At 40.0% G+C, this 24,358-nt stretch overlaps 2 protein-coding genes and 2 gene segments (V, D, J or C); 1 reads left to right on the forward strand and 3 right to left on the reverse strand.

Moving 5' to 3' along the window:
* Positions 1-1,143: 1,143 nt before the first annotated feature.
* LOC108887532 (C-type lectin domain family 4 member M) lies at positions 1,144-8,776 on the reverse strand. The gene is made up of 6 exons (XM_018683005.2): positions 8,517-8,776; positions 6,589-6,717; positions 5,177-5,344; positions 4,780-4,961; positions 4,371-4,486; positions 1,144-2,572 (listed from the first exon to the last, which is right to left on the reverse strand). Exons 1-6 carry the CDS (start codon positions 8,623-8,625, stop codon positions 2,392-2,394), a joined length of 885 nt encoding a protein of 294 aa, XP_018538521.1. The 5' UTR covers positions 8,626-8,776; the 3' UTR covers positions 1,144-2,391.
* A 1,935-nt stretch (positions 8,777-10,711) lies between these two features.
* On the forward strand, positions 10,712-16,660 carry LOC108887595 (hemicentin-2). Its single transcript, XM_018683058.2, has 10 exons — positions 10,712-10,802; positions 11,072-11,401; positions 11,614-11,943; positions 12,542-12,705; positions 12,889-13,015; positions 13,665-13,712; positions 14,150-14,488; positions 14,578-14,811; positions 15,373-15,654; positions 15,866-16,660. Exons 1-10 carry the CDS (start codon positions 10,769-10,771, stop codon positions 16,459-16,461), a joined length of 2,484 nt encoding a protein of 827 aa, XP_018538574.1. The 5' UTR covers positions 10,712-10,768; the 3' UTR covers positions 16,462-16,660.
* Positions 16,661-17,044: 384 nt separating this feature from the next.
* LOC108887545 (immunoglobulin kappa variable 4-1-like) lies at positions 17,045-23,815 on the reverse strand. The segment is given in 2 exon segments: positions 17,045-17,401; positions 23,598-23,815. Coding segments are annotated over 2 exon segments (423 nt in total).
* On the reverse strand, positions 19,776-20,820 carry LOC108887554 (Ig kappa chain V region 3381-like). The segment is given in 2 exon segments: positions 19,776-20,491; positions 20,599-20,820. Coding segments are annotated over 2 exon segments (423 nt in total).
* Positions 23,816-24,358: the final 543 nt, after the last annotated feature.

A 24,358-nucleotide genomic window follows, 5' to 3' on the forward strand; every position in this document is an offset into this window, starting at 1 on the left:
TTCTGTCAGAGTGTCCTGAAGCAGGGCAGGTAAGGGTCCTGTGTCAAAACATTGGCTGATTTAATGTCTGATTCTTGCATATTGTTAAATAAATTTACATTTCAAACTAAGCTGGGGAAAAGTCAAAACTCTATTTTTATTTTTGGGAGGATGAAACAAGGTGTTTCTGAGTTGACCAGCTGATCCTTCTCGACTCTGCCTGGATTTGACTGGTGGAGAGCATCACCAATGTTAACTCTTGTTTTGTTTTTATTTCTATAAAAAGTCTTTATGATACTGAGTCACTGTGGTGTCACTGTAGCATCCAGTCTGCCCTCAGTCCAACATGAGAGAATGAAGACGCAGCAATGTCCACAGGGTGTATTATTGTTTTTAAGGGTTCCTAAAACTAAAAAAAAAAAACAAAATTTAAATTTGTCTTCACTCCTCATTGGTTCATAGTTTGATTTGTTGACGGGACATTATTACAGAGAGTTAATAATGAGCCTGTGTGTTTCTCCTTCTCTCTCTTGGTAAGTCTTGGCCTGTAATCCGGGCTAATGAAGTGTGACAGAAGAGGGCTAGCTGACTTCCTGATAACTCCCTGTGGTAACGAGCTCAGGATGGTAGCAGGAGTACAAACCGTGCACCTGACAAACCCCCCCACCACCTTTGGCTTCTTCATTCAGGGATGCTCTTAGCCCACTTTACCAAGACAGGGAGTGGGGGAGATGATGATGATGGAATGGATGTGGGTCTTTCTGCTCAGAGAAGAGGAGATGACATGTCAGAGGGACATGTGACTGAGATCTTGGTTTGTAAAGGTGATGACCATAAATACTTTGTTACAAGAGAAAAACTTAATGCAGCTGATCTAATCAATTTTGTGTATTTTTGAGCTGCATCTATGTATTTTATATTTATACCTCGACGTACACATAGTTATTTATATTTATATTCTCTCATGAGTGTTAATCTAACTGTTATAGGAATAGATGGAGAGTTAAGCAGACAGCAACAAACAATAATTCAATAATTAATAAATGTACATGGATGGATGTATATAGAGTGAATATTTTAAATTCTGAGAGGTCTAATTTTTTACATTTATAGAAATAAACTGAAACTTTCTCAGGAGGATGAAATTCACATTAATTCATCATGAAGAATTTGAAAATCTACTTTAGTTCCTCTCCACCTCCTCTGTTTGACTACAGACTCCATCACATAGTCAACGTTTTGATTACAGGTTGTTTGCTAGCAGTGCCACCTGCTGGGCAACAACAACAATACAGAGCAGAGACATCACAGACAGCAAACCATCATATCATGAGCATGAGTTGTGTTGTTCATTGGTTAAGTACAGGGGGTTTCTAAGACAGAGGGAGAAACAGAAACCAGCCAAAGCTCAAAAGACTCACTAGAGAATAAACTCTACTGTGGAGCAGCTGAGAGTCTGAAAACCACTGACATGATGAAAGTCTGGCAATGAGTGAGTGGAGAGCTGGGGTTTTTGTACTGGTGCTGATTGGCAGATGAAGCACAGGTGTGGAGATGAGCCAGGTGCCTGATGAGCTTGGCGACGCCCTCAAAACGAGGGGGGAGGAGACACAAGGGAAGACAGGACACATTTCTGCAGCTTCACATATTTGCTTAATCACGACTCAATCAAGTGAGCAAAAGTGCATCAGATTACAGATCAGATAGTCAGACTCCCACATATTTACTGTTTATGTACAGCTAAACAATATATTCATTAATTAAAACCCCATTAGTTAGATTAACATCTAAAAAATCTAAAACACAGACATGTAAAAATATGATATTATTATGCAGTTTAAGGCACAGAGGTACCACAACCATGTAACACATCTTACATTAAGTCGTAGAAGCACCGTATTCCTCCTTCAGAAAGTGATTCAAATGAGGTTTTCTTGGACTATAAAGCATCTCATATGTTTAAAAAATATATATACTGTATATGTAAAAATATAACTAACTACTAAACCAACTGATCACCAACAGCAGCCACTGAGGTCCTGATTACTTTCTTCAGTAGAAAAGTGAGGGGCGCCAAATTAAGCCAGAGGAACTTAAAATGCTATTTGATTTGTATTCTTGCATTTATACGCACGTTTATTTCAATCTACCGAATAAGAGATTCTAACAAAGTTGTTGCTCAGTCCTGCTCGTGTTTGTTGTTCTGGACAAAGCAGACTCCCCAAAACAAGTTCCATACATTAATTTCAGGGAAAGTATTAGGATGTAAAAAGTGAACATCAGTATCTAACTGAGCTGTGAATTTGAAGTGAAAAAAAGTGAAGGACAAAAAAAGCAGTTTGTTAAAACCTGACAAAATACCAACTGGTTAAACTTCTTCCCCCTCTTTCCTTCAGAGAATCAGTGGTCGTCTCAGTGTGGTATGGCGGTGCTGGCACCGGGGCCCATCTCTTTCTCACAGATGTAGGGCCAGTTCATTGTGCAGGGGGCGTCATACCAGCTCCTTATCGCCACTCGCTCCAACACGCGTGTTTTCACAATGTAGCCACAGTCCTCGTCGATGTGGTTGTTCGGTTCGCCGACCTCCCAGAAACTAAAGTTGGGAGAGAGAAAGAAATAGAGAAAGAATTCACAGCCCTTGAGAAATAAGTACTTTTTACAAAAACAAAAATGAAAAAGCTCAATTTACTTTAAAGGAGCTAATTGTATGTTTTCTCTGCTGTCAAACGTAATTTCTTATCAGCAGCAAGTGGTGGTGATGGTCACTTTCCAAGAGCTTCAGCTATTGTTGCATTTACAATATGAGAAAATGTCCTCTGAGCTGCACAGTTTCTTCAGGTCTGAACTGTACTGGTGGGATGGTTCTACATAAATGCGTACAGGATGACATCAGTCTATCACCAGAAATAAACCATTAACTATTTAAAATGTAAACCTTCATTAAATCAGGTAACGCAAGGGATTTCAACATACATACACGTATCTATAGAGGCAGCCTGGAGATAAACATAAAAATTGTAGATGGTGTTTAAGTGGATTAAGATTACATATTACAATAAATGTTATGTAATCTGGAAACATCTGAGCAGAGCCAAGTCAGAACCACGTGAGGACAAAATAGAAAACCTCAGCAGGGAAAGAGGAAGGCAAAGAATGTGGGGGCAAAAGAGGAATGAGAAAAGGTTAGTCACAATCAAAATGAGGAAGAAAAATCAGATGGTTATTAGAAAATCTGTTGAGTTTGCATGTGGCAGAAAAAAACTTGTGGAAAAAAAAGAAGTACAACAATATTGTGGCTTGTTGTGTGCTCCTGGTTCTTCATATACATTTACAATCCAGCCAAAGACAAACTAGAAGATGAAGATGACTGATGATTTAACACAACTAAAGCGGAATTGATCTTTGCCCTGTTCCCTCTTTGTGCTCTGACACATTTGTTTTGCATCAGAGGTCAGACATCAGGGTCACCTGCAGCACAGTGCCCAGCAGCAGTGTCACAGCGGTAACATAAGAGCTGCTGTTTGCAGCGAGAGCAGGCAGACGTGATCTTGGCCTCTCTCCAGCTGTTATCTCACATCAGGAACAACGAACTTGACTCTGTACTGATCCTCTGTACTGTGTTATTAATTCATATTTAAAGAAGATGAGTAAACCTCAGATTTTAACTTAGGGCTGAAAACCAATGATTATTTTCATTAGTTTCATAAGTTATTTTTCATTCATTAACAGATTTATGTCAATAAATGAATGTTGATATAATTGTTAAAAACTATTCCTGTGAGGTTGGTCTGAGACACAACGGTGCTTTGAGCTAAATGCTAAAGCTGGCATGCTAACATGTTCAAATAGACAACTACAACATGCTGGTGTTTAGCAGGTATACTGTCTACCATGCTCACCATCTTAGTTCAGTGTGTTAGCATGCTAACATTTGCTAAACAGCACTAAACACAAGGGACAACACTACCATCTCTTGCACCATGTGATAAGGACTGCATTGGTTTCTAACTCACAATAGTTCTGAAAAAGTAAAATTTTCCAGAGAATCCAGGAACCTTTTTGGTGCCAAGAAACTTCTGTTCCTGTTTTAGTTCCTGCCCTCCTTCTGCACCGGCAGGACGACTTTCCAGTGAAACAGGAAGTACTGGGGTTAAGTCTACACTTAAAACCGTTCTTTCACCTCATTTATTTCCCCTTTTCCCAAGCAGGCCAGAAATTGTCGCTGTGCAGCTAGCAAGGCCAAAGAATGTAGGTATGAGAAAGGTCAGTGTTCAACAGAGGTCAAAGTCCAATGGTCGGTGAGTCTGTGTGTTTGTCTAAGTCTGTGTGTCTCACTGACAATCCGGAGCAATAGGAGTGGAGTCACAGTTTGGGCAAGGAAGTGAACCTACCCTCCGACCAGCGGAGTGCCGTCCACCCATTTCCACTGATCCTCAGTGTGTGAATCAGTGATCCCGAACCAGTAGGCGTTCCAGTGGCCTCTGGGAAGCAGATCCCACAGAAATTGCTGAGAGGAAACACACACACAAATTGTTTTTAAATATTTATGTCTTCCGTAGGAACCAATACATGAATTTTACAGAATAACACCGGGCTTGTTTTTTAATGTTCAATGAAATCTCTGCAGCTTCTTCTGTACGCGACAAACAGAACATTATCTACAAATAACAAAATGTGTTCAGTGATGTGCAGTTGGAGAAAGCAGCTCTTCCTGGTAAAATACCTCTCTGTGAGATTCAGCTGATGCACTGGCAGCACTGTAATGACCATGTTGTGATGGCGCAGCTTGTCGTACTGTACCTGCTCCTCAGCCGTGTGGATGATGGCCAGGTGAGCTCCTTTGCTCTGGCAGAATGACTGACTCTCTGGCCAATCCCTTGAGATTCTGGAGATGAAGTAACAGCTGTTGTTGAAGAGATGCCAATCCATGGGGCAGACGATGGGGGCCGGTGCCGTCTGTGTCGGTTTGATCACCACAGGAGCTGAAGAAAGACAGGCACAAACACACAAAAACAGAGAGACGGATAAAAAACAAATTGAAGTTCTGCTCATCTGAAATGCATGCAGATACCCAAACCAGTAATCCAGCCATGACCAAATATAGCTACAATTTAACTGGTTAAAAAGAATATTTGAACATTATTAAGGCATTAAAACACCAGTTAGCACATCCATACACAAAAATAAACTTGCAGACCTTTAGTGGCGGCCAGTTTGGCCAGCAGCTCGTCCCTCTCTCTCTGCAGCTGTACTTTCTCCTGCTGCAGTTTTTGGATGGTAGCAGTCAGAGCCGACACGTTTGCTCCCTGCGTCTGCTTCTGTATCTCTGTGGTCACTTCACCACCGCCCTGAGGTTTGTTTTTATCTGTGGAACGATGGACTGGTGAGTTAACAGCTAGTTCACCCTCTCAGTTTAGCCTTTACTAATCAGCACTAACCAGCTGAGGCTGATGAATGTCAATTAAAATATATTTTCTCTTTGTTTCAACAGAATAAAATGTTTGTGATGCAGCTCAATTTCACGTTTCCTCAGAAGAGACTCGTCGATTGTAGATGAGAACATTTACTCTCACATCATGCCAATTGTCTGAATGAAGAGAAATCGTCATTTCGTCACTCTGGCAGCAGTTTAGCTAATGAGCTCATTAAAAGAAGAAGCAGCTTTTCAGCCTCCTAACTGTGTGACACACACATGCACATATACCACATGTGTGTAAAACACTGGAAAATGTTCCAGAATTATGTGTTGCAAGGCTAAAACCACTGGATCCGCTTTTCTTATCTGAAAGTGTTCATACGGCACTTTTGAATTTGCTTTTGAATTTTACAGTATGCGATGACTAGTTTACTTTATATCTTCCTGTCTGGTCTTCTGGGTAACACTTTAACCAATTTAATACTTTTACAACCCCCTAATCAACATTTATAAGCACAAAATAAATACATAAAACACAATGTAATGTAGTTGTACACAGCTAAAGAGAAACTTGTCATTATACAGTATTTGTCAACATTTATATTATTTCAACTGGGCTTCGGTTTATACAGAGGAGGAGTTGTAGTTGTTAACAAATACGTTAGTACACACTTATCTTCCTACAGTTACACTGTAGTGTGTTATAAACAAGTTATTGAATGTTAAATACTGCTAATAATGCTAATAAGCAGTTAAATTCATCTCCTGAAATACTCAATAGTTTGAAAGTGCCTTTAGATTGTGAACAAACTACGATGACGGAGCATGGAGGAAAAAATCAACAGCAGAAAAGAGCACATACATACAGGGTATCTTTATACTTTCATTTCAGAATGTAACGACTTTTAAGGCCCTGTTTTGATTGAAGAGGCTCATTTTTAACATCTTTGCTTACTCTCTCAAATTGAAAAACAGAAACACATTTTTACTGCTAGTCTCCTAGTCTGACTACTGACTACTTTAACTTACAAATAAATACATGAATTGTTATATCTAAAAGTGTACTACTGTTTCATGGCGTGTGTGTGTGTGTCCTCAGGTTCATGCCGGACAAACAGGTGACACAAACAACGTAAAGAACCACACAGAATTAGAGAAATGATCTGAGTAATATCTGACAGTTGTGTACTCACAGTGTGCACTGACAGCTATGATGGAGATCAGCAGGATGGCGCACAGCGTAGCCAGGCAGATGGTGGCGAGGCGGTAGGGCCCGGGGCCACTCAGTCTGGAGGCTGGTCTGACTGAGGAGATCGGGTGAGCTAGAGGAGGCGGAGGGAAAGATTGTAAACTAAATGTTATACTTTCTGTCTGTTTTTGGTTAATCCAGACACATGGAATACCTGACAAATCCAGGTACTTCATCATTATAGCCACATTTCAGCCTCAAACATGTGGAACTTTTAGTCACAGGAACTTTTTCAACAAACTAAAAAGTTCCCTCAGACGGTTCGCTGCCTGTTTCCACTGCAGATTAAACTAATTAGCCTGATGATGTGTGAAAAACAGATAACTAGTTTGATGATCAAATTATGGCAGAAGTAAATTTTCAAGCAAAAATACCAAACATTCTCTAGTTTCATGTTTTTAAATGTGAGTATTTGCTGCTTGACTCTGGTAATTAAAGGTAGAAACTAAACATTTTCTAGTTTTGGACTTCTGGACGGATATAACACAACATTTGAAAATGTCATGTTTGAGTTTTAGAAAGCATCACATGCATGAATTGTTGAGTCAGCTGAAAATTGTGACGATGTATGATGGGATCAATGTCACTGTGGTTATGTATCGCTGCTTTAAAGGAACTGAAACTGAATGATGAAAATCAACATCCATCCAGTATCTATCCCGCTTATCCTGTGGAGCACTCTGGACAGATCACCAGTCCATCACAGGCCTGACATATACAGACAAACAACCATGAAAATCAATATATGCTTTTAGAATAACTGCTACCTTGTGGCCTCTGAAGCTCCATGTATAATGCATCTGGCTCCTACTGATGAATTATATTTTCTTGCCTCTCTCCTCTGCTCTGTTCAGACTTGTAAATATCAGACATGTTAGACCAGCTTCTGGGACGTGGGAAATCTGAAATGCACTATAATTATCTAACAAAGCGAGTGGCAGTGAAGGAAATGACTTTAATTTATTTGGATGTGAGGTGGCAGATTTATTCTCACACAGATTCAGGATCATTATTATTGTCAATTTCAGCAACATGTGAATGGACCTCAGCACATTTAACTTGACGGTGTTCTCTGTTTACCTCAAACCTAGTCTGGTGTTTGTTTTCACCTGTCATCTGACATTTACACTGTCTATTTACTGATCTAGATCTAGTCCAAAGAAAACAAATCCCCTCTACCAGCACATCTCTTTCTGTTTTTATATTGTAATATACTTTTTAACTTTACTAATGGAGCACCTTTTAAAATAAATGTTAAATATTATTAATCAATCAACAGAAAATGAATCTGCAACTATTCTGATAATCAACTGATTATTTTATTCATTCAGTCATTTTTCAGACAAAAAACTAAAATATTTTCTAATTCCATCCTCTCACATGCAGGTTTACTGCTTTTCTTTGTCTTTTGTGACAGTGAAATTAAAATCTTTGGTTTTTGAAACATTGTTTGGACATAACAAGTGATTTGAATGTGCCATGTTGGGCTTTAGGAAACTGTGATTTTATTTTGGTCTCTGAAATACAAGAAAACAAAAGATTAATCAATGAAAAAACAAATAATCCGTAAATTAATAGAATGTGAAAATAATCTGTGGTTGCAGCCCTAATGATTATCATCAAGATGACACCAGAGTTATCTCTCCATTTTTAAAGTGATAAGTACAAACTGAGCAAACATCCTGGTTACATAATGCAGCTGTGTTTTGATTTGTGAAGTGAATCAATTGTGTTTCAGATGTGTGTCTTTTCTGCTTCAAAGCAGCAAAGCATGAACAGAAAAGGTTAGAGAATAAGAGAGAGGCCAGAAGACGCTCAGCATGAACTCAACTATTAACTGGAAGAAAACAAAACTGTATTCTGTGTCCTTACCGCTGTGTCCCACATCTGGCTTGCGGTTGAACCCGTCATAGGTGACCTCGTCTTCTATCAGCTGGGAGTACATCCCGTCAAAGTCCGGAGAACTCCCGGTGGCCGTCATTTCAGGGGAATTAAAGGCAAAGGTTGTGAAGGAAAGTTAACAAAGTTTCAGTGAAGAATGAGAGTGGACAACAAACTTAACGACCGGGATCTGAGCCAGTTCTCCCAGAGCCCTGTTTCAATTTATAAACCGCCCCTGGCGCCTCAAACACCACAGATTAAGTGAAAAGAACCCCAGTTGGACGTTTCAAAATAAAAGTCCTAATAGGGAACGGCGTTAAACCCATTACATAGTCAACAGAAAATGCATATAATTAAAAAGCTGAACGAAAAACTTACTACAACAAAAGAAACTGACACTTTGTGAAATATTAACCTAAAGCACTAGATAATATGTTTCTACTGTTCCATTTGGGGCACTTATTTTGAAGGCAAACTCACGCGTTTTCCGGTCATGTTGAGTCCTGCTTCATGTAGCTCTCTGACGGTTATTGTGGCACATTATTTACAATAAAACCACATGTTGGAGGGACCTACGGGAACATGTGGAGATTACAGTATTATGTCTTTGTCAGGCCTTGTTCAGACAAGTCACAGCGTCTCCTGAATGATTTGTTTGTGAGAAGAATAAAAATGGATTAGGATGAGTTTGACTGAGGAAATAAAACAAGGTTAAAGGAGGAGAATGTTTGTGTTGCAAATCATACTTTTATCCACTTGTTTAATGAATATTTATACGTTCAAATTATTATTTACTTGATATATTTACAATAGAAAAAAACAAATATTACTTCTAAACTGGATGGATAAGGAGTGTAAGTAGAAAAACTGATTGAGAAAAGAACAATGACAAATATGGATGAGGATACAGATGGATGAAAATTAAAATGAAGACAAGTACAGTTGAGGATGAGGATGAGGATGTAGAATGGATGTTATTGGTTAGGATGGATGGGAGTGATGGGAGTTACTTCCAGCTCTGTTGAAGAAACTTTCTCTTTTGGTGTTTTTGTCCCAGTTCCAAACTAAATACTCACTGAATTCAGTGTGTATCATAATACTAACCATAATTTACTTTGTAAAAAGAGGGGATGCAGTAATTGTACAGTTGGATGTGTGTCAAATTAATTTTAGAGCACAACTGCCAACAAAATGTCATGAATTTAATACTTTTTCATTTGTTTTCCAAGATATGTCCAGACATGTCTCATCACAACCTGCAATTAATTCAGTTTTTTGCAGATGTAATGACGGCTTCAGTTTCATTTATGCATCACTTTGTGAGTCAAATGTTTGGGCACTGACTTTTTTTTAAATGTGATTTTAAGGGACTTTCCTAATGAAAACATGTCAAAAAACTGTTAAATACTTTCATGCATTTATGTTCAACTGGATGGACTATTATAATGGTATCTTTACAAAAAAATAAAATAAAAACATTCAACCACAATGCTGCTGCCAGAGTCCTCAGTAACACCAAGAACGTGGAGCAAATTGCACTGGTTTTTAAATCACTGCACTGACTTCCTGTGTGTTAAAAAATCCTGTTACTTGTCTATAAAGCACTAAATCTTGGGCCTAAATACAGTTCTGATCTTCTGGTAGCTTATGTTACAAAGCATCCAGACCCCTCAAGTCACTTGGGACAGGTTTACTCAGTGTTCCACAATCAAAAGCAAACAAAGTGAAGCAAATTTTAGCTTCTATGCTCCCCACCTGTGGAACAAGCTTCCTGAACACCTGAGTCCTGCTAAATCTGTTGGTTCATGTAAATCAGGTCTTAAAACATTATTGTGTGCTGTGGCTTTCCAGTAAATTACATATGTATCACCTTAATATTCTTAATGTCCTTATTGTTCATATATTTCTATGTCTCTGAATGGTGCTGAAGTCACACCAAACTTCATGCAGGAAGCCTTCACCTTCTCTCTTATTGGCTTGTTTAATTTCCACCAACCCCACTTCAAATATTCCCAGGTTCTTCTTTCACCAAAAACACACCCATGGTGGGCGGTGTGAATTGAGGTATTGTTCCTAATAAATGAGATTAAGTGAGATACGTGCAATATTTGTATATTAAGCATGTGTGTGTCTCTTTGTGTGTGTGTCTGAGTGTGACTGTGTTCGCCTCTCCTGGGTGTGTCCTGCTAAAAGAAAGCAGTTGAGGAGCAAGGCATCAGTTGTCAACAGAGGATCTGCTCATTATGAAGTCTTTTCTGTTTCTCCTCTCCATTATTGGTAAAAATAACACTTTTATTCACTTTTTTTCAGTTGTTAATGTAAAGTTTGAGGTTGTTGGGGATTTTAGAAATGTGCCATAGTTACATTTTTAAAACATTTTTTAAAATCTGGTTTTGCTGGCATATATCTAATGTTCTAATGGGATTGTTGGTGCACTTTTGGTTCTGTGAAACAATAGAATCAAAACCAAAACCTGCTGATGCCATTAAAAACACCATAGGTAAAAATGTTTTGTCGCTCAAACCTCTTAAATGTTCTTTCTTTAGGATGCTGCGCAGGGCAGGATATTCTGCCGGAGGGTCCAGTGGAGGCAGTTTTGAGGAAGAATGTCACTTTCAAAACCCTTGTTGATCTCAGAGATGACTTTATCACCTTTGTCTGGTCTTTCAACCATGGGAGTCAGCTTGTGCCCATTGTCACTGTAACACCAACAGGGGAAACAGTGGCTGAAGGTTACCAGGGGAGAGTGCTGGTGAACAGGACCAATGGTTTCTTGACCCTGGGGTCAGTGGAGGCAAAGGACAGGGGGTATTATTATGCTACCATTGTTACTTCTGAAAAGATAAAGACTGGCGAGACCATGCTCCGAGTCCTGGGTGAGTCATTTTTTGTAATTGTTAGTATTTACCTGGTTTCACAGCCTGTATCTCCACTAATTTCCAAAGTCTCCCTCTATGTAAAGTGGGGAAGACAAAACATTAGTTTCACTTTTACTGCCATTGAATAAAAGATAAACAACTAAATACATCCTCAACAGTGACCACTGAGTTGTATCAAATCCTCTGACCACTGGTGTTCTTTATTTTAGGATGCTGTGAATGGTACGCACTGCCTGAGGGTCCAGTGGACGCAGTCTCAGGGAAAAATGTTACTTTCAAAACCCTGATTAATCCCAAAGAAGAGTTCAATGCCATAGCCTGGTTTGTCAACAACGGGAGTGGGCTGATGCGTATTGTCACCGTGAGTAAAGACTGGGAGACCATCGTGTCCGAGGGTTACCTGGGAAGAGTGAAGGTAAATCACACAAATGGGTTCTTGACACTGGGGTCTCTGGCAGCAGAGGACAGCGGGGATTATTACGTCAATATCTTCACAGCCAAAGGGGTGAAGACTGGAGAGACCAAGCTCCAAGTTCTGGGTGAGCTATTGTGTGTTATCATCAGTCATGTCTTCATCTGTGCTAGCCGCATGGCTCTAGGGATGGCAGTCTCCCTCAGGTGGTCCATTGCCTTGGTCCAGACTGAAATATCTAAACAACTATTCAGTACTTCAGCATTCATGGCATTTGGAAGATGAATCCTAATAACTTTGGTGATCCCTGATCTTTCCTAATGACCTGGTGGAGCACATGGGAGAAATTTATCTTGATGGCTTCCTGCCAGAGAGGCAACCCAACCAAGCTGTTTTGTGGCCTAAACCTAAACTGTGACTGACTTTCTATTCACTGTCTGGCTGAATAAGGCTTGTCTAGTCTTGTCGAGCTGCACTGCTTCTCACAAGGGTGTGTTCTGTCCCCTTTATTATTTTTGTTGAAGACCAACAGTTACAGTTATAACCCAAGGAGATATTTTATTATATATTCTGATGTTGCAATTTTAGTGAATTAAGGGTGTGCATTGCCTCTCAGGTGGGGTTTATACATGGAAGATCAGCCACTAACCATGGCACAATTAGTATCACGCTATGAACCGTTCAGACCAACCTTACCATTCAAGTGACCTTGATTCTACCTGCAGAGCCAGTCTCAGATGTGACCATCAGGGCCAACATGTCTGAGATAGTAGAGGTCAACAGCACTGTGGCTCTCACCTGCTCTGCCAAGGGCTCATTCCTCAAATTCTCCTGGACCAGCGGTACCACACCAATCGTGGCAACCAACACACGACTCACCATTAAAGAGGTGAGACATTGTGTGTGTTTTGATCACATCAGATTTCAATCTGCTCTGAAAAGGGATTTAGGAATTTGTGACTATTTTGGTTTAATCATTCTCCTAACTGGTAATTGTTAACTTCTTTATTCCTTCACTTATTTATTGATTTGCCCAGTGTCTTATATTTATTTTCTATTCTTCTCACTGCAGGAGGACGCATCCAGTACGCTGACTATCCATGGTAGTCTGGCCTCAGACCTGATTGGTCCCATCTACTGCATAGCCAGAAACCATCTGGAAGTGGAGAAGAGTGCCCCCTTTAACCTCACTGTCATCTGTGAGTACTGCATCTGTAGCAATAGATGGTTTTGAAATTCTGTATATTCCAGATTTATACACTTACAGTAATAAGGTACAAAATCTTCATGCTGACCTCTAGTGGTCTAAATTTTCACCTAGCTGAAGTCATATAGGAGTGTACTCTAGGATGCATTACTACAGTCTGAAATCACTGATGGTTGTGGTTACAGGTGAAAAAGAGCACAACTGTGATTGTGCACTAGAACATGTGGTCAGAAATGCAACAATCATGAACCTTTGAATAGAGTAAAATGTCTCAGAGATGATTTTCAGATGTGTTTAGTGCTATTTCATCAGTATAAAATATGAGGGTTTTGTGTGTGGTTGTTAAAATACCCAAAATTTAACAGTCCCATAACACTTTGCATTAACAGCTTATTTATTTTCTTGAGTTAAGTATCCACATACTTCAAGCTCTGCTGACCTCCTGTCTTCAGTGCACCCTGATGAAACATTTGCAATGCAACTTTTGGACCAGGAGATGTCACCATTAAGCAGTTTATTCGCCAATGAAACTCCAGCAACAGCTTGATCCAAATGGGATTTGTGATGCACTACAGAGTGAAACCACAGTTACTGTTAAAATAACGAAAATCTGACATGTTGTTTCCTTTTCTTTATTTCAGTTTGCCCACCTGCAGCTGTGCTGACAACACAGCCTTCAGTTACATCAGGTAGGTTGAAAACTTCATTAAGATAATCACAATATTACCTAAACTACCTCAAAAGTAATAAAAATAAAAAAGAGAACTGAAGATGAACAATCAAGTTTTTAAAAAAAGCAAATAATAAAACAATATGCTGCAGCAAATCCTTCATTTTATTTTGTGGCCTCAATTTAACCCTTATCACTTTCAAATTCAGCCTCCATCTTTTCTCATGTCCTGTTTCTTTAAGGAATAGGAATAGGAATTAGGAAATAAATTTGAAACAATAAAAATCAAAGATGAAAATATATACATTTACCCAGTATATATATTAAAATACCAAACTGTATATTGATGAAGTCTGTAGTACAAATATGTAAACATGCAGGGCTGTGCCAAGGATTCATTATTTATCTGAATCCAATTTATCAGCATGGCATGTCCCTTTTTTTTTTTTTTTCTAGGAAAGGCCAGGTGGTCAGTGACTTTTGAAAATCCAGATCCCTGTGCTCTGAAAGGGTCATCAGCACAGCTCTGGTGTTCATTCAACTACCCAGATGGGGAGACTGTCCACAAGACTGTATGGTTCAGAGGAGAAGTCAAAAATGGCAGTTGGGGACGCACTGAGCTGTCAAGTCTGCCTTCATATCAAAATCGTGTGAAATACCTCAGTGACCAAAAGCACAACTGTAGCTTAGAGATTCATGATCTTCGAGACAGTGACACTGGATACTACTACTTCAGGTTTGACACAAACACGTACGGGTGGCGCAGTAAAGGATCGGTCTATTTGTCTGTAACAGGTACAGTTCACTATAACTGCCATCCGGTCTGCTTTGTCAAATTAAAAGTTTGAATTTTTCAGTGGTATATTTGTCTCTGTTTCACACAGGTCTGACTGCTAGAGTGCAACCTGACAGTGTGATAGAGGGACAAACTGTGACTCTAACATGTGACACATCCTGCAAACTGTCCAGACCGACTCCAGTTGTCTGGTTCAGAAATGGGCAACCAGTAGCCAAACCATCCAAGTTCCAGGCCGGTGCAGAGGATACTGGGAATTATATGTGTGCAGTTGAAGGCCAGGAGTCAGTGCAGAGCAACACTGTGTTTCTGGATGTTCACTGTAAGCATATTAATGAGACATTTTAGATTAGATTTATTATATTTATTTGAATATGCCAAAATAATCAAGTGAAGTAAATTTTGAAGTTCTGAACTGTTGAAACTTCAATTTGTAATATATATATATATATTATAATATATATTTATAATACAATGCACCACAAACTACAGCCTCCAAAATTAGCATATAGTTGAATCAACACCCCTTAAAGACAGGAGGGATTTATTGTTGGACTACTGGATTAGATTACATGAATTATATTTTGGTGCTCCTAATAAACTGACAATTGAGTGTATACTTAATGGACAAGCTAAAAGTGGTTATCAGCTTTAAACCATGTTTTTCTTTCATTATGATGTGAGCAATCAGAACTTAAAATCTCACTGTAGTTTACTGTATACAGTTATGCATGTATTGTATTTAAAACGTTAACTTTATGTGGAGTGTCCATCTAGTAAAAGACATTGACAAGGTCATCCAAAACCAAACAGGGAGAAGATGTTTAACTTTTTACAGTTAACACTTGTGTGGTCACAGCAGTGTCTTTTGATTTTTGTACAGATGCTCCAGTGAATGTATCAGTTGCGGTCAGTCTCACAGGCAGCCTGGTAGAGGGCAGCAGTGTGAACCTGACCTGCAGCAGCACTGCCAACCCAGCGGCAGACAGATACAGCTGGTACAGGAGGACTGCTTCCAGTACCCTGCTCCAGGTGGGCTCAGGACAGGTGTTGTCTTTACCCTCTGTGGAGCTGTCTCATGCTGGACTTTACCTCTGTCAGGCCAAGAACCCGCTGGGGGAAAACAACTCAACTGAGGTGCTGCTGGAGGTGGATGTTTCAGAGAGTGAGTAACTAAGGGAAATGAGAGAGGTCAAAGAATAACTTTTTCAAACCATTTCTATGAAAGTACAGATAATGTTGTGAGGCAAGTTGAGAAATGTAACTCAATTGTAACTGGTTTTATAAATATATTTACACATACATTCACAATATTTACATTTACAGTGGTAATAATTTAGACTGATACTGACACAACGATCAAATGTTCTTGTCAGCTTCAGTTGCACTCATGGATCTACCAGCAGGGGATGAGGATGCTGGTGAACGAAGGACATCTTCACATGTGACCACGTCCTCACATAGTACCATGTCCCCATATACCACCCAGTCCTCACATGCCATGACATCCTCACATCGTACCATGTCCCCATATACCACCCAGTCCTCACATGCCATGACATCCACCATGTCTCCATATACTACCGCATCCTTACAACCCACCACGACACAGAGAGACACGGATACAAGGCTGGATAATCAGGACGTCTTGGATACTCAGCGTGCCTGGTTTGATAAGCTGCATGTGGAGCTGATGGAGATGCGGCAGAGCTTTGAGAGGAGCCTCCGACAGATGGAGAGCCGTACACATTCCCTGCTGTGGTCCATGAGCAGGAGGCTGGAGCGAATGACAGAGGCCCTGGATCGCAACTCAGCCCCCTCTCACCACAAAACCTTCGTGTCTCTAAGGCATTTGCTACCCAGCAGTGTTTCAGCAGTGACCCCTTCCAACCAACCTCCTGGCAGTCGCTCCATGAATCTACACAATAAAGCTCAGCGTACACGTAGAGGTCAGAAAGGCAGTCGTTCCTGAAAGTGCTTGTTGAGTTATGTTGATTATTTTTCTTGTGTTAAGTGAAAAGGGTTGTGATGTGTTTAAGTCAAGATAATTTGTGTTGCGTTTTCTCCTATGTTGGCTGAAATAGGCTTGTATCAGTCAATTATTTCTCTACTTTATGAGGTTTGCATTTTACTGGCAAAAGTTTAAAATAAAAAAAAAAGTAATTACTGTGTCTATCTTGCTTCCATTGAGAAAGGACTGTGAGGTGTGAAGTTTGCTCAATATAAAGAAAAAACAAGCAATGCAGGAAGGCAGAAACAAAGAGCCAAAACCTCAGTCAATCAGCAAATACAACAAAACACAGCAAGGAACAAAGAAAGGAACTGGTATATATAGTGCGAGGTTGATTAGGTAATGAGGGTCAGGTGAGGAGAACTCAGGTGACTGCAGGGTTGATGAGAGGTGGGGAGGGGCTAGGGAATGCATTATGTCAGTGAGTATCATCAAAAATAGACCAACAGGTGTGTGTGTGTGTGTGTGTGTGTGTGTCCTCAGTGAACTCTCTGCAGTAGCTTCCAGCTGCAGCAGTCAGTTCAGTTTCTGTTCAGTCTGACTGAGGGAGGTTTTTGTACGACGCTTTTTCACTGTGTTAACACCCACTGACTGTTGATAGAGTGAAGACTCTGACAGTAGTAAACTGCTGCATCTTCAGCCTGGACTCCACTGATGGTCAGAGTGAAGTCAGAGTTTGATCCACTGCCTGTAAAACGATCTGGAATCCCTGACTGTCGACTGGTAGCAAGGGAAATTAGCAGTTTAGGAGTTTCTCCATCTCTCTGTTGGTACCAGGCTAAATAGTGGTAGGTGCCCCCAAAGTAAACATTCTGACTGGTCCTACATGTGATGGTGACAGAGCCTCCCACAGCAGATCTCACTGCTCCAGGCTGAGTCACTGTGACCTGGCCTCTGGACTCTGAGGATACAGAGACAGAAACATAAAGCAGCGTCATGGTTTTGTGGGCTTCATTTCAGAGGGACGGATGTTGATAGAGGAGAGGAGTTTGATTCTCTGGACTTTACCTGTGAAGCAGCAGCAGAGGAGAGTCCAGATGAGGACGGAGATCAAAGTCATGTTTTTGATGAGGAGGATTTCTGTGGCTTCTGTTGTCATGAAGGACAGCTGTCAGTCATCCAGTCTTCAACTCTCAGGACTATAAACTCTCCCAGAGCACTGGAGCATGGTGCTGCTGATGCAAAGTAGCTCTCTATGGAAATGATCTGACTGACTCCAACAGAGAGTTGATCACTCTGATGATGCTGTTTATCAATTAATAAGAATATTTCCAATACCTTTTTATGGTGATTTGCCTTTTTTCTCCTGGCCATAATTTGCTCCAAAACTTTATTCAGTTCCCTTTTTGCTAGAAATGTTACCATACTTTTATTTGAAAATTAATACATCTAATAAAAAATTAACATTCTGGGATTGTGTGGTCATTGTCATTTTTCATATTCCATGTCAAAATGTAATGTAACAGACTAATTTTGGTGAGGTTGTTTGTTTCAAAGTCAGAGAGCCGTGTCTCTCTACAGTCAGAGGTTTTTGTACGACGGCTCAATGAGTTTGTATCACTGTGGGACACGTTCGGTGGAGGAACCAGACTGGATATTGGAAGTAAGTTTCTTCACAAACATTAATATAACATTAATGTAACACAATGTTTTTGAATGTTTGAAGCAGATAAAATAATGTTTTATTTTATATCACTTTTAGTATTTATGTTTTTATTTCTCCTCCTTCATCATGGAGCTGAACTCAGAGCAGATTTACTAAACTTTTCTTTACACATTCTTGTCATGAAGAAATTTAAGTTGAACTGTAGAAAAGTTCAAACTTAAAAACTGATTTTAAATATGTTTTCTTAGAATGGTTTTTATTTTCAAACCTAAATGATAACTTGTTTAAAGATTAAGATTCATCCAAGTGAAGTAAAACAATGTGAAGATGAAGACTGATATTTGAAAAGGTTAGAAAATCTGTATCGCTTTGTTGGATTTTACATTGTTTCTGATGTAGTTTGAAATCATTGAAAGGTTTTTTAAAGCATGGTTTAACTCCACATGAAGAACATTTGATGGTTTTCAGATCATTACTTGTATCTGTAGATGTTTCCCCAGAAAACCAAAGTAATGTATAATTAAGATTTTTGTTGATTTTGATGAGAAAGTTTAAAACGTTGTAAAATCTGTTGTTATTTCCAGTGTAGTTTGATGTATTTCAGGTCAAACTGTACGATGATTCTCTCTGTGCTGACATGCATGAGAGGCTTCTTAAAGGGAAGTGAAACAATGTGTGAGTGAGTGACTGGTGGAGCAGAAAAACATCTGACACAAACTCCTTAAAGGAGAAAATCAACTCTCACACAGTAAAGGTGTCCAAGTGTCTGGTGTTTGATTGACAGCTGTGTGGTCCCTGTCCTCTAAGCTGATTGGTGTTTCCTAGGTGATACTCGTCCCACCCTGACGGTGCTGCGCCCCTCCACTGAGGAGCTGGACCAGGGGAAGGCCATGCTCATGTGCCTGGCCAACAAGGGCTTCCCCTCAGACTGGAGTCTGGCCTGGAAGGTGGACGGCAAAAGCAGCGGCAGCAACTTGGAGGAGACCAAGAGCCCCGGGGTGCTGGGGAAGGACGGCCTCTACAGCTGGAGCAGCACCCTGAAGCTCCCTGTAGACCAGTGGCAGAAGGTGGTCTCTGTGACCTGTGAGGCCACCCAGGGCTCCCAGACTCTGGTCTCAGAGATACTGAGGAGAGACCAGTGTTAGTCCTGACCTGACTCACTGGGACTCTGCTACTGGTTTTACTCTGCTAGTGCTCTTAGTCTCCACTCTCTCTGAATCTGTCTATCTATAATTTCATGTTTCAGTAATAAGGTTTGTTGCTTCTTGTTATTTTTCTGTATTTCAATACAATAAAGACTGATTCATCAAATCAGCTGTTTTGTGTATTTTAAACAGATACAGGAATTTATTTGCTGATATTTTAGTTGTTCTAACATGATTTGATCATTTCATGGATAGTCACCAAGGTACAGCTTGATCGCATTTTGTAAAAGTTTCATTTTTCTAAAACTGATGAGCTAAAACTGTTGATAGGGGGTGACCAGATGGCTGAATAATTAGACCAGGGTTTTACTCCTGAACTGTCAACCTGTCTATATCCACTGTCTATCAAATAAAGGCATTAAAACTCCCAATAATAATAATGATAAAAATAATAATCATAATAAATATACAGATGTCTGTAGTATGAGATGCCAGGGAGAGAAAACATAATCATACAAATATATAAAAATAACACAATATTAGTTATTAGTAATATTAGCATTAGGTGTAATGATTGTACAAATGTAATGCCTTCCTTGGTGCCAGACACCCTCCATAAAATCAAGAGAAAGACACTATAACATTGTTTCTATCTAACTTGAAATGGAAGGAAGGAAAGAAAATTGTGAAATAAAGCAGAATGTCAACAGTATAGATTTTATGGTGGTATGACTGCACAAAAGTGCCTTTGTTTTTTGTGTGATTCTTCATGAAAGCATCAACAAGAGTAGTGAGGGAGGACATCCATGTCTAGTGAACTGTATCAGTCTCTGCAGTAGCTTCCAGCTGCAGCAGTCACTTCAGTTTCTGTTCAGTCTGACTGAGGGAGGTTTTTGTACGACGCTTTTTCACTGTGTGAACACCCACTGACTGTTGATATAGTGAAGACTCTGACAGTAATAAACTGCTGCATCTTCAGCCTGGACTCCACTGATGGTCAGAGTGAAGTCAGAGTTTGATCCACTGCCTGTAAAACGACCTGGAATCCCTGATGCTCGAGTGGAAGCAAGGTAAATTAGCAGTTTAGGAGTTTCTCCATCTCTCTGTTGGTACCAGGCTAAATAGTGGTATGGGCTGTTATAATGAACATTCTGACTGGTTCTACATGTGATGGTGACGGAGCCTCCCACAGCAGCACTCATTGCTCCAGGCTGAGTCACTGTGACCTGGCCTCTGGACTCTGAGGATACAGAGACAGAAACATAAAGCAGCGTCATGGTTTTGTGGGCTTCATTTCAGAGGGACGGATGTTGATAGAGGAGAGGAGTTTGATTCTCTGGACTTTACCTGTGAAGCAGCAGCAGAGGAGAGTCCAGATGAGGACGGAGATCAAAGTCATGTTTTTGATGAGGAGGATTTCTGTGGCTTCTGTTGTCATGAAGGACAGCTGTCAGTCATCCAGTCTTCAACTCTCAGGACTATAAACTCTCCCAGAGCACTGGAGCATGGTGCTGCTGATGCAAAGTGGCTCTCTATGGAAATGCTCTGACTGACTCCAACAGAGACTTGTTAGTTGTTACTGGTACAGTGCTGCATGTACAATGATGCACGTAAAGGAAAAAATTAAAGTTATTGATGTAAGGTTGAAAAAGTTCAGGTTTTTTGTGAAAATGTAATCGGTACATTGTATAAACAGTGGAACCAGCACTAGGCTGAGATGACAAGTGTTTGCAATGGCCATTTGTATTCTGTACATTTCAAAGTTAATTACAGAGTAGTCAGAAATTCTGCTTTTGTCCCTGTCAGATTATGGGTTAAAATAATAGTATTGTAATATTCTGAAAAGAAATTAATTTTATGGTGGTGTGCAGAGGTAGGTGGTAACAACTCACATTTAGTTTGTTACATGTACTTGCAGCTACAATATGCAGATTCTGGAAATCAAGCTACTGGTAGAGTGAGACTCAAAAGCAAACCTCTCCACCCCTCCCTGGTTCATGACAAAACCAGCTCAAGTTCCCAATAAAACAAGGGAGACCACACAGTTAATCAAGGATTAAAGCAAAACACATTTATTTAACTACTGGTAAACTATACACACATTTACTGTGGGTTATGTAGATCAGTATTATCAGTGGTGTGATAAACGGCTACCAAACACAAATTCAACACTTGGAATCAACTCCAGACTTTTTATCTGCTGAATTTGTCATGAAATAATGAGGGAACAGGCCACACCTGGACATGAGTATTTTTACTGGAGGAAGAATAGAGTAGAGGAATAGGAATTTTAACATTTACTTGTCAAGGAAGCTTTGAAAGTTCAACAAGAAAAATCTCTTCACTCATACTATCCCTTGTTCCTTTATGAGGTATCATTGGCTTTATAGTCCTGATCTACTTCTTTCCATTTCTATCAAATTACTCAATTCACAATCATGACATTACCATATCTAACCAATGATACATCTGCCCATGTTCCTCCAGCCAGTAGCTGAGGGAGGTTTTTGACTCTTCACTGTGTTAGCATGTCCTGACCACTGATAATGTGGATGGCCTGATGTCACTTAGAATAAGTGAGAGAATATAAACAGTAATCTTTGAAATTTGGGTGATATTTATTTCTCATACAGTATTTTATCTTTTATTATCATACTGAGAAATATAAATGTCACTTTAAAGGTTGTTGTTTATATATAAGAGATATGTGTTTTGGTTACTGATCAGGTTTTGGACTGAAAGCTGGTAAAATGTTTAGATTGTGATGTATAGTAGAATGTCATCTGCAAAAAACCTGATGTGTGACTGATGTTGGTGGAATTCTTGATGGAAACTAGTGTATAATAGATTGAATCCTGGAGAAAGGAGATAACAAGATCAACTGAACCTTTATATATAAATTAATCTGATCTTTTTGATCTTTTTGATGAAATGGAAAACGTTAGTGTGTGTGTGTGTGTCCTCAGTGAACTGTATCAGTCTCTGCAGTAGCTTCCAGCTGCAGCAGTCACTTCAGTTTCTGTTCAGTCTGACTGAGGGAGGTTTTTGTACAATGCTTTTTCACTGTGTGAACACATTCTGACTGTTGATTTCATGATAACTCTGACAGTAGTAAACTGCTGCATCTTCAGCCTGGACTCCACTAATGGTCAGAGTGAAGTCAGAGTTTGATCCACTGCCTGTAAAACGATCTGGAATCCCTGATTCTCGAGTGGTAGCAGTGTGAATAAGCAGTTTAGGAGTTTCTCCATCTCTCTGTTGGTACCAGGCTAAACAGTGGCTGTTGTAATGAAGATAAACATTCTGACTGGTACTACATGTGATGGTGACAGAGCCTCCCAGAGCAACGCTCACTGTTTGTCTGTGCAGCTGTTGAGTCAGATCAGTTCCTCTCCACTTGAAGGTTTTTGTACGACGTTGTATCACTGTGTGAGTGGGTAGCTGTTACGCTGCTGACAGTAATAACCTCCTGCATCTTCAGTCTGGACTCTACTGATGGTCAGAGTGAAGTCAGTTCCAGAATAACTCGCACTGAAACGATCTGAAACTCCAGACTGACGGTATGTGGTATCAGCAATCAGGAGTTTAGGAGGTTCTCCAGGTTTCTGAAGGTACCAGTGAAGGTAGCTACTCATACTTGAACTGGCTTTACATCTGATAGAGACAGTCTGTCCCAGAACAACAGACTGAGCTCCAGGAGACTGAGTCAGGATGATGTCTCCTGATGAACCTGAAAACATGAAACAGAGGAGAAGGGTTAGAGACAAATCAGTAATTTTATGTGTGTGTGTGTGTGTGTGTGTGTGTCCTCAGTGAACTGTATCAGTCTCTGCAGTAGCTTCCAGCTGCAGCAGTCACTTCAGTTTCTGTTCAGTCTGACTGAGGGAGGTTTTTGTACGACGCTTTTTCACTGTGTGAACACATTCTGACTGTTGATAGAGTGAAAACTCTGACAGTAGTAAACTGCTGCATCTTCAGCCTGGACTCCACTGATGGTCAGAGTGAAGTCAGAGTTTGATCCACGGCCTGTAAAACGACCTGGAATCCCTGATTGTCGACTGGTAGCCCAGTAAATGAGCAGTTTAGGAGTTTCTCCATTTCTCTGTTTGTACCAAGCTAAACAGTGGTTGTTGCTATAAACGTAAACATCCTGACTGGTCCTACATGTGATGGTGACAGAGTCTCCCAGAGCAGCACTCACTGCTCCAGGCTGAGTCACTGTGACCTGGCCTCTGGACTCTGAGGATACAGAGACAGAAACATAAAGCAGCGTCATGGTTTTGTGGGCTTCATTTCAGAGGGACGGATGTTGATAGAGGAGAGGAGTTTGATTCTCTGGACTTTACCTGTGAAGCAGCAGCAGAGGAGAGTCCAGATGAGGACGGAGATCAAAGTCATGTTTTTGATGAGGAGGATTTCTGTGGCTTCTGTTGTCATGAAGGACAGCTGTCAGTCATCCAGTCTTCAACTCTCAGGACTATAAACTCTCCCAGAGCACTGGAGCATGGTGCTGCTGATGCAAAGTGGCTCTCTATGGAAATACTTTGAAATGGTCTAAAATGGTTTAATTTCATTTCTAATTTCAGCTTTAATGTTTTGTTTCTAGAACAGCCTGTAATATTTGGTTCCATATTTAATGTTTCTTAATCATTCTCCCAGACTAAGGTTTTCATACCCAGTTGACATTTTGAGAATTTTATGGGTTTGAAAAAACTGCTTAAATGTTAACAGTTGATTGATGATTGATTTGAATGTTTGTGTAATAAAATCTGACTGTTTAATGATGACTCGTGCAGACATGAAGAACACAGATTATCATTTGTAAGACTTTTGTTTGAAACTGCAAATAAACACTGGAATAACAGAGGGCTAGTTTTAACCTTTTACATTTAGTAATAAAACATGTCAGTTTTCAGGGTTAAGAAGTGATGTCTGACTGTTGCCATGGGTACTGAGCCCAGAAGTGAAAAACTGAAGACCAGTTTCATATAATCTGAAGGAGATCAACAGCAGTTGTAGCTTCCTCTGCTGTAGTCCACAGGAGGGGTTGAGTTTACCTCAAATACATTTTATTAACCTCTGTGTCTCTTCCTCCAGTGGGTCTAGT

This window comes from Lates calcarifer, linkage group LG3, assembly GCF_001640805.2.
Source record: "Lates calcarifer isolate ASB-BC8 linkage group LG3, TLL_Latcal_v3, whole genome shotgun sequence".
Taxonomy (NCBI): domain Eukaryota; kingdom Metazoa; phylum Chordata; class Actinopteri; family Centropomidae; genus Lates; species Lates calcarifer.

Coding starts and splice junctions, on each gene's coding strand:
- LOC108887595 (XM_018683058.2), top strand. CDS start 10,769: ATGAAGTCTTTTCTGTTTCTCCTCTCCATTATTG. Junction 12,706..12,888: donor CACGACTCACCATTAAAGAG/GTGAGACATTGT, acceptor TTCTCACTGCAG/GAGGACGCATCCAGTACGCT. Junction 14,812..15,372: donor TGTGTTTCTGGATGTTCACT/GTAAGCATATTA, acceptor ATTTTTGTACAG/ATGCTCCAGTGAATGTATCA.
- LOC108887532 (XM_018683005.2), bottom strand. CDS start 8,625: ATGACGGCCACCGGGAGTTCTCCGGACTTTGACGGGATGTACTCCCAG. Junction 6,718..8,516: donor GCCAGATGTGGGACACAGCG/GTAAGGACACAG, acceptor CGCCTCCTCTAG/CTCACCCGATCTCCTCAGTC. Junction 4,487..4,779: donor TCCACACGGCTGAGGAGCAG/GTACAGTACGAC, acceptor GTTTCCTCTCAG/CAATTTCTGTGGGATCTGCT.